At 52.4% G+C, this 16012-nt stretch overlaps 1 protein-coding gene across 1 annotated transcript in view; it reads left to right on the forward strand.

Annotated features, from left to right (window-relative positions):
* TOX2 (TOX high mobility group box family member 2) overlaps window positions 1–16012 on the forward strand; it is a 62198-nt gene that overhangs the window by 3183 nt on the left and 43003 nt on the right. Inside the window, exon 2 of the mRNA XM_012728463.1 lies at window positions 6126–6191. Coding sequence (XP_012583917.1) covers window positions 6126–6191 — 66 coding nt within the window. The remainder of the gene's footprint in view (window positions 1–6125; window positions 6192–16012) is intronic.

Here is a 16012-nt window from a genome sequence, read left to right on the forward strand (position 1 = left end):
CCCACCCATCCATCCATCCATCTTCTATCCCTCCTTCCAACCCATCATCGTCCTACCCACAATCCACCTTCTCATCTCACCTAGCCCTACTAGTTCCTACTTTATTCATTATGGCAACCAGTCACATGTAACTTTTGACGTTTGAACTGTGGATAGTCTAAATTGAGATGAACTGGAAGGTCTCAATAAGGCCAAATGCACAACAGATTTCAAAGACAGTACCAAAAATAGTAAGCCATTTCATTCATAATTTTCCTATTGATTACATGTTGAAATCATAATTATGAGTCTGTTGGGTTAAATGAAATGTCATTAAATTAATCTCACCCATTTATACTTACTTTTTAAACTAGAAAACTAAGTATCACATATGAGGCTTGCATTGATGGCCCTAATTGTATCTCTGTTGAGCTGCATTGATCTGTATCATCATCCCTCCACCCACCCAGCTACCCAGCCACCCACCCATCCACCACCCACTATACTAATTGCCTACCCACCCACCTATTCACCCATCCACCCACTCATCCATCCATCCACCCAGCCACCCACCCACCACCCACTATTCTAATTACCCACCCACCTATCCGCCCACCCATCCACCACTTCCTCCCTCCCTCCCTCCCACCTCCCCCTCACCTCTGTTTGACTCCTTCTCTTCCTTTTCCTTACACATCCATCCACCCACAGATACTTATTTATTTGTTCAACCTGCATAATATACTGATTATGACTGAATTGTTCTCGGCCCTGGCTGAGATCACGTGTAGTGTGACTCAGAGGTCCCGCGGGTCATAAGAATGAGGAAACTGAGGTGCCCAGCACTTGGCCTCGCCTGAGGTGGCCGCATCTGGTTTTCTAAGACCAGTTTTCTCGCCTTTTACCTTGGCGGTCTACTGCTGGCTTTGCTTTAAAAAGAAAAAGGGCCTAGCCAGGAGCGGCCGGGGCCCCTCTGCTAAGGAGAGCGTCACTCCGGTGCCACGGGTGGAGGGAGCTGCTTTAGTGGTCTCTGAGCAGAGTCCCTGGGGCCGCCATGAAAGGGTTATCCCCACACATTGGAGATTTGCAGAAATGTGGGTTCTTTCAGATTCCGAAACTCATTTCCATGACAAAACTCTTGGGAAGAGAAGATGAAGGCCTGGCTTTTGCAGAACAATCTTCCAGCTGTAATGAGGACTGAAGATGGCGATGGGAAAAGGAATTATAATTAGAATATGAAATGGGGAAAATTAATCTATTCCAGTCAGTGGTAAGGGGATGTTCTCCTGGCGGTTTGTGGAAATTCTTAGGCTGTTGTTATCCCTTACAATTCCCCCCTTAATTTTTTTTTTAAAAAAGATTTATTTATGCACACAGAACTGGGGTACAGGCCAGAGGTGAGGGGCAGTGAGAGGACTCACCAGAGACAGAGTGGGGAGCAGAACAGGCAGACTGATGAAGTACACTGCTGAGGGAGCAGCAGGCGGGCCAGGAGAGGTCTGCCGCGCCTTATGGTCACCTCCGGGGCAGGCGGGAATCGAACTCATGAGCAAGTGGCTTTAGCTTCTCAGTGCTGTGCTTTGACCCGCTGCGCCCCTGGGGAGGACCCCGACCCTCCCCTCACATTTTAAAGCACACAGAGGTGGATGCTCTAAAGAACAATTTTTGAAGGGTGGATAAGTCAGGAGCAGGGCCAGGATTTTAGTCCTGTGCCTTGTCCTGTGTGCGCCACACTCCGCCCTGGGGGCTGTGTGTGTGCAGGTGAGTCACAGGGTGGAGGCCTCGTCCGGCAGCTCTCACAGTCAGTGATGTGTGCACACTTGGGCTTGTGCCGTGGCTACGTGGGCCTGTGTCGGTTGTTACCTGTGTGTGGGGAACATCTGTGACTGCTGCCGTCCTGAAAGCTAGGTTTTGTTGTGATAGGCGGGGAGTGGGGGGCACCGCAGGACCCCCAAACCTGCCTGCTTTAAATAGGTTCAGCCATCCGCTGCATCAAGACAAGACAGATAAGACTTCTAATGGAAAGGAGCTTTAATACAGTGAGTGTGCAATACAGAAAAGACAAAGAATCATAGTTTCTAAATCAAATCCCCAAAGTGACCCCTCCCCTTGTGGGTCAAAGTCCACCCAGAAGGGATTGGCCCAAAGCAAGGCCAGAAAGCCAGACGTAGTCTAAAGCACCTTCTGGTGGGGACCCAGAGAAGGGTCAGAAAGGTCCAGACCAGTCTGGGAGGGAAAGAGCAACATCAAAATCAAGATAAGCACTGCCACAGTCACCTCCCACGGGTCTCTCACCCAGGTCTGTGCCACCCAGGCCAGGGCCAGAAACTAGAAAAGCTTCTTCACCTGTCTCTGCTCCATGAGCCCCTCAGGTCTCCGTCTGGCTCCCGCCTGCTTCCTTCCTCTTGAGTCTCCAGATTCTTCTCCTCCCTGCTCAGCTCCACCCTCCCCTGGGCGGGGCAGGGAACCTGGCACCTCCCCCTTCCCCCAGAACCCCACTGTCACACTATGTGACATGGCCTGGGTTGGTGGCGATACCCCATCACTGTGCTCGGTGGTGTACAAAGCATTCCCTGTGTGGGGTACACTCAACATTCCTGTGTGGGGTGTGGGGTACACACAGCCTTCCCTGTGTGGGGTGTAGACGTGGGTGTTTTCAACTTTGCCTGTGCCCACCTGCCTTAGAGACTTCTTCCCTTGGCTTCCAAGTTCTTTTCCCCAGAACAGGCCCTAGTGAGGAGGCAGGGTCCAGCCGGAGAAGCCCCGGAGCCCGCAGGTCCCCTCCCTCCCACCTTCTCCTCTGAGGCACTACACGGTGGAAACCTGGGCGGAAGTGACAGAGAACAGATCCCCCCATCACCCTGCTCAGCAGCCAGGTCCCCAGCCCAGTGCTGCCTAGGGCCTAGGGAGGGGCGTGGGAGGGATGTGGGGTGACTGAGCAGAGGCTGCCCCAGGCCTGGGGAACTGCCACCAACTTCTCCAGTCCTCCTTGAAAGCAGGAGCGAGCTGTCATGAATAAGCCTGAGGCATGCCCTGGGGACCTTGTGGGGTCCCACCGTCCTTTCCTGGCCTCAACTCGGTCTATCCACTTAGCGAAAGCTGTACCAGATCCAGAGCTAACTGTTGGGTAAGTGTGTACAAATAGCGGGAAGCAGCAGAGCCTTGGCCCCCCAGGCATGGAGCTTGGAACCTGTGGGAGGGACCAGGAAAGAGAAAGGAGCAGCCATGACCCCATGCAGCCTGGCCCAGACCCTGTGACCTTGGACTCTGGGCCTTTGATTCCTTGCTTTAAACAGGGAACTAATAGCTGCCTCGCTGGCTGTTGAGACTAGACAACATCTTTGCGGAAGCAGGGTCCGGCTGGGGGCCAGTGCTCATTCGTTCCACAGCTCTGTGCTGAGACTGTGTTGGGCTTGGGCGGGGAACCGGGGGCCCCTCCTTCCCGGGGGGTCCCTTCCAGCCGGCGTTTCATCAGTGGGCCCTTACACAGGGGCTTTTTTGGATCTCTTCCCCGCTGCTCCTTTTACTCCAGGGTCCTGGATTCTAGCCTATACCATACCGCTTGATTATTGTTAGTCTGTAAGCTGTTCCAAACACCTGGTCAGACTTAGTCTCCCTCCTACTTGGAGTGCCCCTCCATTTCCCACCATTTTCCTTTAGAAAGTTTTTATAAATGAGGTGTTTTTTCAAAGGTTTACTTCTAACCAAGTGATATATGGCCATGGTGGCCACATCAAAGGGGACCTAGGAGTTATTGTTGAAAACTTGCAGCTACTCAACTCATCGTCTTAATACTGATGCTAGCCTGTGCCAGATGCTGGAAGACTTGGGAGTGACCAGTGCATAGTTATAGCCTCTGCATTGCTCCCACTCTGGGAAGAAGGCAGATGTGGGTACATTGTTACCCTACAAAGGACAGCCAAAGGAGGTAAAAGCATACCAGGCTTCCTGGAGGAGGTGGCCTCTGAAGGAGGTCTTGAAACAGAGGTTCTGAGTACAGTGTGGTGCAGATGGAGCCTCACACTTAGGGTCAGTGCACAGACTCTCGACATGGCATGGCCTTGACTCTTGGTGAGCCAGCAGTCAGGGATGGATTTTACCTGTCCGTGCTGGGAAGCACTCGGGTGGAATCGCCAATCCTGCTGCCAGTCCTGATGGGAAGACTGGCTTGGTCAAGGACAATGTGAATGGTGTAGAGGTTGCTTCATCCATGCATTTATCCACCCACTCAGCCCCCAGCACTGTGGAGTGTAGGCAGGGGTCTATTGTGGGGATATGGGGGGCTTCAGTGTGCAGACAGACTAAGACCCCTGACTCCTAGGAGACTCCATTTTTGTAAGGGAAGCCATCAACATAGTAAACAGATCATTTATATAGACTTCTGGGAGGTCAGAGGCTGTGGAGCCACGAGTAAGGTGGAGCAGGGCACGGGACTTGAGAGTGGCGGGGGTCGTTGGGGTCTCTCAGAACCCGCGAGGGAGGAGGCTGGCATCTGAGTTGGTGGAGATCTGGGTGAAGAGGGTCTGGGTGACCTGGCATCTTGTGCATGGCCGGGGTGTTTACAGCCTGCATGGGGTCTCTGGGTGACACAGGTGCACACGCAGTGGGACCCAGTGATGACACAGACCCATCCGCAGAGACTCACACCCGCGTGAAATGATGGCTGAGCAAAAACATTCATAGGGTGACTTTGAAATAGTGGAAGACCTGCAATGTCTCAAGCGCCTGTTACATATCTCTGTCACATCCATGCTGTGGAACGCTAGGCAGCGGAAGACAGAATTGTCCACACGTATGTTCTGACCGAAAACACTTCCAAAATGTGTTGCCAAGAGAAAATAAGGTGCAAAACAAGTGTGTCGAGTGAGCTGTGATTGGTGTGGAAGAAACAACTGTGAAATGGATGAGTGTGGATGGTCTAGAACGGAAACAGAGAGAGCTGGCGGACGCCGAGCCGCTGCGGGTGGGTGGGAGACGTGGCACCGAGTTGCTTTTTGCACTTGGGGGATTTTGAGACGTGAATATAAGAATAAACTTTCAGTGGGAACGAAATGGCCAGCTACCACTGGTGGCCCCCGGCCCCGACAGACGGCCAGCGTGGCCGTCTCCCCTCTGCCGTGAGCACTGACCGCTGATGGCTCAGAGCTGGCATGCTTCTCCAGGGAACTGGCCTTGGCCAAGCGGGGGCCACCCTACCCGGGGGGAAGGGCTCCCACTGTTCCCCGAAGGTGGTCCATGGCCAGTGCCTGACTTACAGATCTTTGCTTTATGCTGGGACTTAGCTCCGTGGGCCCCAGAGCGCCCCTGGGCACAGCCAGGCCTTGTGTGGTCCTCCCAGGGATTCCCAGGAGCTCAGCTCAAACATCACACGCTCAACCCTGCCTCAGGCTCTGCTTCTGGGATGCTGGTGGGAGACACTTAGCTGAAGGGACGGGACAAGGAACTGAGCCAAGTTCAAGTTCCAGTGCAGCGGCCCCTGGAGATGGGATCTTCTTGACCCCCATTTGCTGGAAGCTCAGACACCAGCTCAGGACAAGGGGCTCACAGATCAGGGACAAGGGGAGCCAGTGTCCCAAGCTCTCACTGCCCCCACAATTCCTGACGCCGGCTGTGGGGAATCTCCCTGCATCAGACTTGGCAGCTGCTTAGAACACAGGGCTGGGGCTCCTGTTCGTGTCCACCGCGGGCCTCACTGCCTGGGGCTGGAGGTGACCTAAGAGGCGAATGTGCAGGGCCCAGCTGTGTTGGCCCTAAGGCACTGCCCCCGACCCCCCATCATCCCAGCTCTGGCTGATACCCCCAAGTCATTTGGACAACAGATGGACTTGCATACTCCCGGGGACAGGCAGCTCAGCACCAGAGAAGCAGCCTGCTACCTCCATGGATGAGGTGCAAGGGACAGAAAGGCTTCCCTCTCTCCATCCTAAGTGTGATCAAGGCCGCCCACCTGCACCCTCAAGGGCCACAGAGCCAGGGCTGTGCTGTCCCCCTTAGAAGCAGCCCGTGGAAATGAGGACTTTGATCTCTGCTTGTCCAGGTCCCAAAGTCCTGCCCCTGAGGGCGGCCTCTGCCTGCCCCTCGGGCTGCTCTCCCGGGGCCTTCTTGACCACTGGTTCTCAGGCTGCTTCTCTCTTTGTCTGTTCCAGTTTGATGGTGACAGTGGCTACGTGGGGATGAGTGACGGAAACCCAGAGCTCCTGCCATCCAGCCAGGTGGGTGCCCGCTCCTCCCTGAGTGGGGTCTGGCCTTGGGCGCCTGGGGTGGGGTGGGGAGGTGAGAGCCAGGGCCCCGGCCACTGCTGTCCTCTCTCTGAAGGGTCAGGAATGCTTGGAGCCCCCTAAGTGGCGCCGTCAAACTGGGCCTGCAGAATTCCCTGTAGACCTCACACCTGCCTCTCTTGGTTTCCACTGGGCATCACTGGACCCAGATACAACTTGAGTGGTGTTGCCACATGCCTCATGCACACAGGAGGAATTCCCAGCCTGCTGAGTAGAGATGCATATGTCCTCTGGTGCCGCCTGCCTCTCGCTGCCACTGGCACGGACCTACATAGGCAGCAAGGTTCTCCTGCCTTTCGATGCCGCCGGGGAGGGTGGTGGATGCGGCATAAAAGGAGGGAAGCAGGGGCTCCTGTGTGGCCCTCCTGGGTGGTGAAGGGCGCTGAGCCCAGCTCTCGGAGTTCTAGATGCCGACGGGAATCAGATCTTCCATTGAGGGCCCAGTGTCTGAGATCAAGGGTCCTCACGGCAGACGCTCACGCCGGGCGGTCCTCATGGCAGACAGTTGTTTCTAAGACACTGTGCTTGCAGGGTAGTAGCTGCTTGGGGTGCTGGGTGGACAGCCAAAGAATTTCATAGTTGCCAAAGACTTGGGGAGCATGAGCTCCCCAGGCCTGTACCTGGAGCTCATCCCCCCAACCCCCTGCCCCCAGCTATGCCATCCAAGCTAGGTGGTTGGGCCGCTTCCTCCAGCTTGGGAAACAAACCCCCTCTAAGTGCTTGTTGCTCACAGGACCCTGTGGGCCTGGCGTGGGGGCCTAGGCCTGTGGCCCCCGGGGGCCCTGGGCCCTGTCAGAGTCCCGGTGGGTGTGGAAGTGCTGGTGCAGGGCACTGCACCCTCCCCCCTTGCCACCGCAGGGTGCTCGTGCTGGGACTGGGCCACTCCCCTTACCTCTCCCGTGACTGTGGGGGCGCAATGAGGGCGCAGTTGGGGGCTTTGCAGGGCCTGGGCATGTGTCAATCTGCAATCGCTGGGGAGCCACACCCAGCGTCTGGGAAGGCTCGTTTTGGGAGTCCACTGAGGGATTCAACTGTCCGCCATCAGCTAGGAAATGGAGCTGTCAGGAAACCAGAGCTTACCCCCAAAATGTCTTAAGGGCTTATCATGAGCCCCTTTGCAATCTTTAAGTGATTTTGTTAACACACCGACCCCTGGCACTGGCGCCACACTGCGGTGGGGCTGGTTCTGGCTCAGGTCCCGCTGGCAACGTGCTTTGACCAAGACGGGAAGAGGGACTTGGGGGGACCCGTGCCCACACCGCGATTTGCTCTCGTGTGGCCGCGTCCTTCTCAGTTGTGGTGTTTGTGGTCCTCTGCCTAGCTGTGTGATGCTTGGCTGACATCTGACTTCCATACTAACTGTGACCTCTGTGAGGGCAGGAATGGGGCTCCTTATTGACTGCCCCCCGGGGGCACAAAGCCTGGCCCAGTCCACTTGCTAAAGGTTTCAGTGCAGGTTTCAGAGGACAAACATACAAAACGGCTTGAAATACATTTTATGAGCACAACCAAACACAAGCCGACCTGTTGCAGGTGTTGATGGCACCTACTATGTGCAAAACTCTGGACCTGAATCGGAGGCCAATGCTGGAAGACGTTTGCTTCCAGATGCTCAGGGCCCCGGCCACTGCTGTCCTCTCTCTGAAGGGTCAGGAATGCTTGGAGCCCCCTAAGTGGCGCCATCAAACTGGGCCTGCAGAATTCCCTGTAGACCCCACACAGGTTTCTATCATGTTAGAAACCTGCTCGTTAAGGTAACGCTTGTCCTGAAACTCCCTCTTTAGTTAGGAACTGCAGCTGAGACAGAGGCTCCCAGGGACATGGGGCTTCCAAGTCTGAAGACCCTTTTTGAAAACTTTCAGACCAGTTCTTACGGGTGTGAAGTTTCTTTTGCAAACACATGCTCCACTCTTTCAATGTTTGCGAGTCTCCACAAAACTCCTGTGTCGCTGCCTTCATGCCTATGATTGCTTTTCTCCCTGGGCCTGACATTTCTTTGTTCCAGACTCGCCTGGGTGGGCTGAGACCAGCCCTCACGCATGACTTCTGGCCTCTCAGCAGCTTCTGGGGGTGGAGGGCTAGTGAGACACCAGCTCTTCCTGCTGAGAGAGAGCACACCCTGCCCGGGATCAGTATTTCCTGGTTATGTGACTCGGGAAGAGGCTGCCTCTTCCAGGGATGAGGGTGAGGATGAAAGGTTTTGGTCTTTGGACTCAGTTGACTTAGCTTCAAGTCCCAGCTCTTCCACATTCCAGCCAGTGCCTGCAGGCCAGTTATCGCCACTTCTGACCTAGAGGGAGGGTATCGTTTGCCTCCCTATTGCAGGAGAAGGTGTGCGTTCTTCAGTGCCACTCAGATTCTGGCCTGGGCCAGGGCACCCACAGGCCAGCTATGGCAAGTGTTGGCTGCTAAGGACTCAGGCTGGGTCTTTTCTGGGGAACTGGACTCGCCAGCTGGGCACTGGGATGTGGGAAAGTATGTGAGGGGCGGTTTGGAAGGCAGGTGCCTTGCTTGTCTCAGTTGGGGACCAGCTCTGCAGCCACGGGAGTCAAGCGCCTGTAGAGCCCCAGCTGATCCTGTGACCACATCCTTGCTTAGTCCTGCCCCGTCACTTTCCTCCCCTCCCTTCTCCTAGTCAGTTCTCAATCTGTCACTCTTATGGAACCCCCGTCTCAGGCTCTTCTTCAAGGGATTTGAACCCAAGATAGCATGTAAAGTCCCAGATTTGGCTAAAACTAGCTAATTTTTTTGTGTTCATGACCAGGGTCATGCTTTGGCTCCCTCTACGGGCTCAGGTGCATCTGCGCCTCTATGCACTGATTCTGTTAAGGGGACGAATGTCCTAAAGGAACTCTGCAGAATCCTGTGGACTCCACCCCCTCCTCTAGTGATTGGAAACTACAACTCCCAGCAGCACCAGGGAGAAACTGCGAGGAACCAAGGGCGGAGCTAAGCAGGCATTCTGGGACTTTGGGGGATAAATAGGGCGCCATTTTCTTTAGTTCTCTCTGGCTCATGCAGTGGCTCTGGGGCCTATCAGTTAGTTTGTTACCAAAGCTCCAAGTCAGCGGAGCCACTAAGATATTCTAGTTACCTTGTACCTCTCTCTCTTTCCCTGGGTTGTTCCTTTTCCTTTCCCCTTTTGTAAATAAACCCATTATTGACCCTTTTGTGTGTGCCTGCAGTACAACTAAATTTTAAGTGCACAATGGGTGAGGGAGGACCCACGGAAAGGCAGCCCAGTTCACACTGGGGTGCCCTGTAACAGTTCCTCTGCTGGGAGCTCTGTCATATTTACCCAACACCCCCTTTGCTCTTTGGGGGGCACTGTGCATGTCACCGCCTCATTGCAGCCTTCCTGCCTCTGGTAGAGGGTCTTTATTGTCTCAGCTTGAAAAACTACTCCTATTAATGATTTTGGACGTTGTCTTAAGAGCTATTGGAAGAACTCATGTGAGAGCATGGGGGTGTGGCGTTTGAGTGACGTGATCAGATTTGTAGTTGAAAAGTTTGCCAAGACAAGCGTGGATTCAGGGAGATCAAATGGGGGGTGTGGTCATAGGCCAAGCCAAGAGTGATGTTGTCGTAGGTGGTAGCAGAAGGAGAGGGATGGAAAGAAGCGGGTGGAGCTGAGGTGGGCTTTGGAAGTCAAGTTGGTGGGTTGATGAAGGAAGAGAGACGTGGAGGAGTGAAAGGCGACTCTTAGGCTTCAAGCATGAGGGTTCCCAGCCCTGTGGGACCCTCTGGGTTCCTGGGAGCTGCAGGGTTGATGAGGTCAGACTTGGGCTTGTTACATCTGGTGCATCCAAGCAGAGATGCCCGGTAGGTAGACAGTGGCACAACATGGGACTTGGCCTGTGGTGTCAAAACCTGAGAGGATGAATGACCCCAAATGCTGAGCTCCAGCATTTGAAAGCAAAGTAGAGAGGAAGGAAGGAGACTGTGGAGTAGCTGGACACAGAAGTGGGAGAGAACTCAGAGCTGGGAGGCCAAGGTTAGAGCAGCTCAAGAAGGTTGGAGGTGATCGGAGGGAAAATGGGGTTGCATACACCACTCCTTTCCTACCAAAGGTTATATTTTATTTTAAAATTTTTATTTTTTGAATAGCAGGCCAGAGGTTCAGGGGTTGAGAGGATTCACCAGAGACAGTGGGGAGCAGAACAGGCAGATCTTCTGAAATACACTGCTGAGGGGAGCAGCGGGGAGGCAGGAGAGGTCTGCTGTGCCCTGTGGGGCAGCTCCCTGGCCAGGTTGTAGTGGTGATAGTGCTGAGACTTAACCCTTAGGCCACTAGGGTTGCCCCTCAAAAATTATATTTTAAATAAATCAGAGATTTCAGTGTATTTAAGAAAACCATAAAGGTCCCAGCAAAAAATCATTAAGGTCTACTATGCAACTCTGGAGTGGAAAGACATTTCTATGATGAAGAAAAGACAAACATTGGACTATACATTAAAATGAAAAACAACTTCCATGTGGTCAAAACTACACAAGCAAAGTCAAAAGGCAGATGAAAAATTGGACAAGAATATTTTCAACTTATAGCGTAGACAAAGGACTAATCTCCCTAATGCATAGGGAGCTCATAGAAGTCAACCCATTCCCTGATGGGGGGGAGAGGGTGGGTAGGAGAGATAAAGCAACAGTTTACAGAGAAAGAAAGACACATGGATCTTACATGTATGACAAGATGCTAAAAAGTAGTTCCTAAGAGCAGCAAAATAAAAACCACCGTTTTCATCTATCAGATTAGCAGGGATTTACAGGCTTGCAGAATCCCTGGGTGCCTGTGGGGTAACACCACCCCCTGATGTGGCCATAGTCAGAATCAGCTGGTGTAGCTTCTGCAGAGGGCAAATCAACAGCATCTACCAAAATTCAAGTGCACGGACCCTTAACCCAGCCATTCCTGGAAATGTATCCTCCAGATATATTTGCCCACGTAAGAAATGGCACACTCAAGATTATTCATGTCGGTATTGTTTATAATGGGAAAGATTGGAAGCAGCCGAACTCGGACCAGTAAATAGTGTATGTCTATCTCCTGTGTGGCTGTAAAGAAGGAATGAGAAAACTGGAGTGATAGAGGCACATTATTTACTGAAAAACACTATGTGGAGAGCAGTAACTACCATGGGTTACCATTTGGGCAAGATAAATAAACAAGTAAGTAAATAAAGCAGGGAGAATATATGCTACTATTTTGCTTGTATTTCATTAAAGTAAGTCTGGGTGGATCTGTGAGAACTAACAGTGTGTGTGTGCGCGCGCGAGAGCGAGACACGGAGCAGAGAGGGCACGCCATCAGTGGCCCTCCCTAGGTCGACTGGCAGAACTGGAGAACGCCTGCGGGAGTGGAGTTCCCGGGTCCGATAGTCCCAAATCTGGACACCTCCCGGGTCGCAAGCACACTAGACTCAGACAGGCAAGAAGCACTTGGAATCAGCAGATTCCAAACGCCACTGCCTCGGCGCAGCCGCCTTCCTCCATCAACAAGAAATGCCAGGTTTCCTTACCACTTGCCAAATAAGTCTCCGGTGGGTACACCTGGCAGCCCCTCCAGCGACCCGGAGCGGGTGAGCTCAGAACCGCTGTTCTGGCACCATCCCTGCGGCCTTGAAGGTGCCGCCTCCGTCCAGCAGGGGGCAGTGTAGGACCCAGAGCGAGCCAGGAGCGCCGACTGCCAAGCTCAGCTCTGCTGAATCCCCCTCAGCTGTATGAGTCTGACCTGAGTCTCGTCTCCTTGTGCGGACCGTGCGTGCGTGCAGAGCGCCTGTTGATTTTTTCCAGCCCTAAATAACGGTGATAATGATGATGACCCCACACTGTGCACTAGCGTGGGTTCAGACTGCCACTAAGTGTTTCCCATCAGGTAGTTGCTGTTGTTCCATTTTATAGATGGGGAGACACAGACAGGTGGCTGGGTTTTTTTTGGGGGGGCGGGGGGAAACAAACAAAAATACTTGCCAGCAAATGCTTAGGAGCCAGGATGGTCACTGCTGACATTTCAGATTCTAGGCTTGGTGATTGTGGCTTCTGGCTGTGGTAAAGGGCAAAGGCCCCTGGACTTTTATTGCTTTAATTAAAACCCAGTGAAGAGCTCGCGATTCATATTGAAATGAAATGGTGTTCTGCCTGCTGTGGTGCAGGGAAGGGAACGTGGCGATTACTGCTAAGATTACAATCAAGGAGAAAAGGCCCTTTGCAAGCATTTCCTATTAAAGCCACAAACATCACGCTTTAAAATAATTATGGTTGTGTTATCGGAACATGATTCATGAATTCTGAATAAATATGAGGGACCTTAAAGGAAACCATTTCAACACCATAGATTTTGTTCAAATCTGATGAAATTTAATATCATTTCGCAGCTGGGGATAGAATACGAGGGAAAGTGCCCCCATCCGGTGTGTAGCCACAGGACTGAGTGTCTGTCAATCCGCCCTCAGTTTTCCCACATCAGCCCTGAACAGGTGCTGGGAAAATGGACCCATCGCTCTGGTTTGCACTGAGAGAAAGATCCTGTTGCTGACAGGATTTCTCTTAAGCTCTGGGTTGCTGGCGGTGGGGTGTTCAGGTATTTGAGGACACAGGCTTTATCGGGGTGGGTTTGTAACCATGACACCTCCCCTGTCCTAAAGACATTTTCATACAATGCAGTGAATGTTTACAACTTCTGGGTTTGTTTCCTTCCAACTATTATGAGAGAAATTGAATCCCAGGAAATGTTCACTTGCTCTCAATGGCACAGGAACAATGGGAGATGGTCAGGAAGCTGATGGCCTGGAAGAGGCAACGGTGGTGGCTTGGAAATGCAGTTATAGGGGGGTTTCCTCCAGCCAGCACCCCCTCCCACTCCCAGCCACTCAGTGAGGCCTGGGTCTTTGTCTCCTTTGGTGCTCACTACAAGCTCCCCTGGCTGACAAATGGGAGCTTTCCAGAGTGGCGCTGGGTTCTCAGCTTCTGGGAGGTCACAGCCTGGGTCTGGCAGCTCTTTAAGCCTCTGTCACTGTGTGCCTTGGCAGGTCAGTTGCCTTCTCTGAGCCCTGTTTTGCTTCTGGGAATGGGAGTTGAATGGCTGTGTTTGAAGGACACTCTAGCTCATGTCTTCTAGCCAAGGGATCGGCCGCCTCTACCGCGGTCTGAGGCTTACATGGGACTTCCCCCACCTGGCTTAGTCCCCCCAGTGCTGTAGGGAGCCTGGGAGATGGAGACTAGTGGCTCCAAGTGAGCTTTCTGCTGACCCTGGTGACAGTGGAGAGAAGCTGTTGACCAGGAGGGCGATGAGGGCAATGTCAGTCCTGGGCTCATGTCCAGTCTTGCCATTTCATGTCTGGGAGTCCTTAGATAAGTCAGCCAACTTATCTGAGCCTCAACTTTGTCTTTAGAAGTTCCTCAGTGTGGTTGGGGAGAGGTAAATAAGGGCATTTGTGCCCAAAGTTCTTATCATTGTTGGTACATGGCAAAGGCTTGATCAGCATGAAAAACTGATTTTCAAGAGTTTGTCCAGGTCGCCCACCCTGACCACAGTGGACGCCAGAGTTAAGTGCTGCATCAGATATGGGAGCAAAGGGGAGACCAGTCATCTGTTTCATCCAGTGCAAATCAAATTATGTTAAGGGTTGAAACTGCAAAGATGTTATTAGCGCTGTCTTGCTTCTAAAATGTGCCCATTCCCAAATAACAACCTCAAAGATGCCTCCTGATCATCTCTAACCCCACCCCTTGCTAGCCCCGTGCTGGGGGAACACCTGGGTCTGCCAAGCCTCCTTGATTCGCTTCTCAGTAACATCCCAAGGCCTTCTCTAGCCCAGACAGCCAATCTGTGCATCTCACATACACTCCCAAAGGCTGTTACTTGGAGGGAGACAATCATTAGGCAGGAGGTGGTCGCTCTCCAGGCTCGGATCATCTAGGCGGGAGGTGGTCGCTCTCCAGGCTCGGAGTCCTCCAGCCTGTGTGGCTCCTACTCCTTTCTTGTTTGTGCTGTGTGACCTTGACCAAGTCGCTTAACCTCTCTGGGCTTCCATTTCCACCTCTGTAAAACGAAGCCTTGAATACCTACCTTGTAGATTAGTTAAGAAAACCAGAACTGAATGCAGTTTCCATAAATAGCTTAGTTCGACTAGTGGGGTGGGTATAAATTAGTTATGAGAACTGATTAAGTGGATGTAAGGTAAGGAGTTTGATACTGTTTTTCTGATTGTTTTGGTTAGAATTTGCAGTTTAGTGAAAAGAAGCAAACGGTGAAGGAGTTTGGAAAATGTCTGGCAGCTCTAGTTTAATGTGAATATTTCTGTGTGGACCTGGGGGTGGGGGGATGCTGACTGAGGTGAGCCCAGAAACCCTCATGTGTGGCAGACACCAGGGACCACAGACATGCATTTTTTTTTTCTGGTCATCAAGACAGACCCCCAGGATCTGTGATTAACCCCCCACAGGGCCCCAAGCTCTGTCCAGGAAGGCGCCTGGGGATGCTGGGTGCGTGTCCTCAAGGTGAGGGACCAGACCAGGAGGTGGCGATAGAGAGGGAAAAGGAGGGAGGGTTTTGCCAAAGGCTTGCTTGGCATTGTGGAGCGGGAGCTTCCTCTTTGAAGTCCCCTCAAGAAAGCAAAGCAGAGTTCTCTGTATGACTCAGGAATTTTCTAGTTGATATGTGCTACTTTCAGTGACTTGCTGTGCTGGCCTGACCTGAGAGGTGGGTGGGTAGGCTGTGGTTAGGGATTGTAGTTGTGCTGCATAAACTCTCCCTTGTTCTGCCTCCTCCCCATCACCATCACTTTGGAGTTGCAGTCCAGCTTCATCTTTTCCTGTCCTGTGACTTCTGCACATTTCACATTTCATTGCCCTTGTTTTTTTCTCTGTGAAGTAGATACAGTAATAACATCTATCTTATGTAGTTGTGAAGACTGATAAACTCATGCATGAGAAGTACACAGAGAGGGATGGACTTGGCACATGGTCTGTACTATGTAAATTCTTGATGCTATTATTACTATTTGACCAAAGCAACAGAGAAGCAGGACAGACTAACATGAGGATGGATGGCTTGAGATACCTTTCTACCGCTAACTCCAGGGTCCTAGAGAGAAGAACTCAACAAACCTTAGGAAAATGGATGAACTCTGGGTTGTAGATCCCTAATGGGACATTGGGGGCATATTAACAGGAGCAAGGGATCCAGAATATAGGAGGGGACTCTGCTCCATTCTTCTCAGAGCAGGTGACCCAGTCCTTGATGCCATCATCTGGGAAGGCAGAAAGAACAGCTGATACTTGCAGGGATAATGGTCTGAGCAGAGATTCTACATACCCCGGTCATGTGGGTAGCATGCAGAATCGAGGGGGCTCTCGTGAGCCCATTGTGTCTTGTGCAGCTGCAGGATCTGTCTGGGAGGCCTTGAATGCCAGGCAGATTCTGGGACCCTGCTCTGAGTGTAGGAAGCCTTGGATGGGCCTGAGCAGGGCCCTGTTCCTGGAGCAGCATAAACTGGGGCTTCTCTGCTCAGCCTGCTGTCAGGCGCCTCAGAACATTCATACAAGCCCGTCTCAGAGCTCCTTGGAGCCTCGTCCGCAGGCAGCTGGCTTGGCACATTTTTAGGCGATGCTATTTCTGTAGTTTTCAAAAGGTAGAAATGGAAGAAAAAAAACTGCAAATAGACATTTTTTTTTCCAGAAGCTATTTTAACACAGAAACAACTGGGGAGCCCACTCATCATTTAAAAACCAGCACTGCCTCATGTCTGCCCGTGTGC

This window comes from Condylura cristata, unplaced genomic scaffold, assembly GCF_000260355.1.
Source record: "Condylura cristata isolate star-nosed mole 26May11 unplaced genomic scaffold, ConCri1.0 scaffold00022, whole genome shotgun sequence".
Lineage (NCBI taxonomy): Eukaryota > Metazoa > Chordata > Mammalia > Eulipotyphla > Talpidae > Condylura > Condylura cristata.